The sequence below is a fragment of the Varroa jacobsoni genome, unplaced genomic scaffold (assembly GCF_002532875.2).
Source record: "Varroa jacobsoni isolate VJ856 unplaced genomic scaffold, vjacob_1.0 contig06427, whole genome shotgun sequence".
Taxonomy (NCBI): Eukaryota; Metazoa; Arthropoda; class Arachnida; order Mesostigmata; family Varroidae; genus Varroa; species Varroa jacobsoni.
In genome coordinates, this window is record NW_019216102.1 from 1 (window position 1) to 2,673 (window position 2,673).

General features: G+C 42.7%; 1 protein-coding gene across 1 annotated transcript; it reads left to right on the plus strand.

Annotated features, from left to right (window-relative positions):
- Nucleotides 1-6: 6 nt before the first annotated feature.
- Nucleotides 7-2,667, plus strand: LOC111273375 (uncharacterized). The gene is made up of 2 exons (XM_022855067.2): nucleotides 7-1,219; nucleotides 1,860-2,667. The coding sequence occupies exons 1-2, from the start codon at nucleotides 1,008-1,010 to the stop codon at nucleotides 2,053-2,055; spliced, it is 408 nt and encodes a 135-aa protein (XP_022710802.1). The 5' UTR covers nucleotides 7-1,007; the 3' UTR covers nucleotides 2,056-2,667.
- The last annotated feature ends 6 nt before the right edge of the window (nucleotides 2,668-2,673 follow it).

Consider the following 2,673-nt stretch of genomic DNA (forward strand, 5'->3'; position numbering starts at 1 on the left):
ATATATACACACACATATATATAGAAATGGATTTGTGCAAATCCGACCAGTGTCAAGTACAATTTTTTATACACTACGATAACAACAATGATAATGACAAGATATCTGGCAAAAAACGACGGAGCGAGAAAAAGCAGTAATAGAGTTCGACGAAGACGAAATCAAGTTTAAGCGGACGCAAGTCAATGTACGGCAACAGCAATACACCAAGTAATAATCATCCATCCATACTTATACAAGTACCATTGACATTGAAGTGTACGAGTACAGAAAAAACAGATGATGGCTCGATAGCTATTGCAGAAAATAAACTTGACGATCTTTGTCAATTCAATACGATTTTGCGTTTTGCCGTTGCGCCGTCTGTCGCCTTTAATGTACTATTTCATTGTCGTTTTATGTTCGTTTTCTAACTTCGTGACGTATCTTTGGCCATTCATCATGATGCGTATATTTTATATACGTTCACGAATGTTTGTGTGTGTGTGTGTGTGTGTGTGTGCGCGCGTCTCCCTTCTGTTGCCTTCGTGCACTTATGTGATCGTCTAATATATATATATACATATACATACATATATATATTAGATGTGTGTGTATATATATACATGATGTGGGGACAGAAAAAGAAGACGGCGGTTTTTCGTGACTTTTGATGGTCCTGCTGATTGGCTTCACTACAGATTGCTAAGGAGACAAGCATGCAGACGAATAGGACAAAAAGGACGATAAACCCAGTTTTCCGTAATAGCTGTTCTACTTCAGGGAAAGGATGCTATACAGAGTGTTTTCGTTCTGTGGCAAAAATAGGTTAAAGGTTGCGTTTTGTCTTTCGACTAATTCCACTCTTTCGACTTTCGACCCCCCGATAGCCCCTCACCGCTAATTTATAAAGAGCTATAATTTACAGAGACACAGACGTGGTGACTGAACTTACTAAGCAACTGTTGATTGCAGGCGATGTGGTTCCAAGTGGCCCATTAACCGCGGCCACTCCTCAGGGACTTCAGATGCTTGTCGCGACCAAGGGTCTGCAGATTTCGGCTGGACTTGATGGACCGTCTTCGTGGCCGTGCGCCTATTGTACTGTAGTCGTAGGCTCAAGAAGCGCCCTCAATCGACATATCGCTAACATTCACTCGCCATACCGTACAACATTTACCTGTCATTTATGCAACGCCGCCGTCAGCCGGAAAGATCACCTCTGGAGACACATTCGCAGGTACTCGTCGGATTGCGACTGTCGTTCGCGAAATAGTGAGCTTGAAATTGAACTTGTCTGATAGTTTGTGAAAAAGAAACACGTTTTTGCTAGTAACATATTAACTTAATCAATATCGATGTTTCTTGGTGCTTACACAGCTACGCAGGCTTAGGGTCTGTATAACGGTATCGAAACGAACGCTTCGACAGCCTTTGGGCGTTTCGTTCGCCCCCTTCGTAACGTCCGGGTTGTTTCTATGAGTTTTTCACGTAGATTAGCTCGTGTCCCTTTGATTTGCTTTGCCAATAGCCAGATAGATATATTACGTTTTGGTATCATAACAGTTTAGTTATCTGTAAAACATTTTTATACGATCGATGAGCCTACTTGGCGGCTTCCATGCAAAAATTTCACGTTAAAAAGTTCATTAACTTGTTATTGTTTACAACAACGGCGTACCATCGAGATGACTTTTTATTTATTTTATTCATAGGATTCATTTTTGTATCGTTTATTTACTACTTATGTTTGTATGCATTCTTCAAAGTTATTTGGATTTTCTGTTTTCTTTTGTTGTGTTTTCGTCTCTTTTTTGATTTTGATGTTACCCCGAATCTTTCCATCACCTACGAACGCATGACCACGACTGACTATACAGGAAGCATCCGGATTCTCTACCAGCAGACATGGCTGGATCCTCATCGATGCCAGCTGATCTAATGCGCGTCGCTGGTATGATTTCGCCGCCACCGACATCCGGGGGGTCTTCACCCCCACACGCCATTATCAGTGCACTATCAACAATTCCAACGTCCCTCGTTGTTACCCCTTCGCCACCAAGCACAGTTCCATGAGAAGAAAGTAGCTTAAACCTAACGGCTGGGACTTGGAAGATCCGAGAATCAGCCCTTGTTCGGCCGAATAACAACTGCCTACGAGCCAACAAACATTGATTTAGGAGCAACGCGCTTATGATAGATACATACTTATCACGTGTATAACAAACACATAGTTAACATACAATATTGTGCAGGAGCTACAAAGGGAAACGAGAATGTAAAACGACGATTGTATGACGACAGACACGAGCTGACGATTGCGACAACCATAAAAATTCAAGCGATTCATTAACGAGCAAAAGGGAAAATGTGAAACACGCTTGCTCTCTGCACATGATCGCCCAGCTTTTGTTCTTCCCACATTATGTGTCGAACTGAGACGGCTACCGGTGATGATGATCATGATCATGTTGATGATGATGATGGCGAAGATTATGATGCTGATAATGACGATGATGCTGACGTGGTATGTTTTTGGCCCTGCGATCGCGTCGCATGAGCCCGTGCTGTAACAGTGGTACGTGCCTTCCGTCCAATTCCTGTTCGATAGAGGAGCAGCGAGTTCACGGCGAAATCCCTGTTATAAGTACAGAGAGAGAGAGAGAGAGAGAGAGAGAGAGAGAGAGAGAGAGA

Bases quoted from the DNA above. Each gene is read 5' to 3' on its own strand.
- LOC111273375 (XM_022855067.2), top strand. From the start codon at position 1,008: ATGCTTGTCGCGACCAAGGGTCTGCAGATTTCGGCTGGACTTGATGGA. The intron at 1,220-1,859 runs GTACTCGTCGGA...CTGACTATACAG, and splicing joins CTCTGGAGACACATTCGCAG to GAAGCATCCGGATTCTCTAC.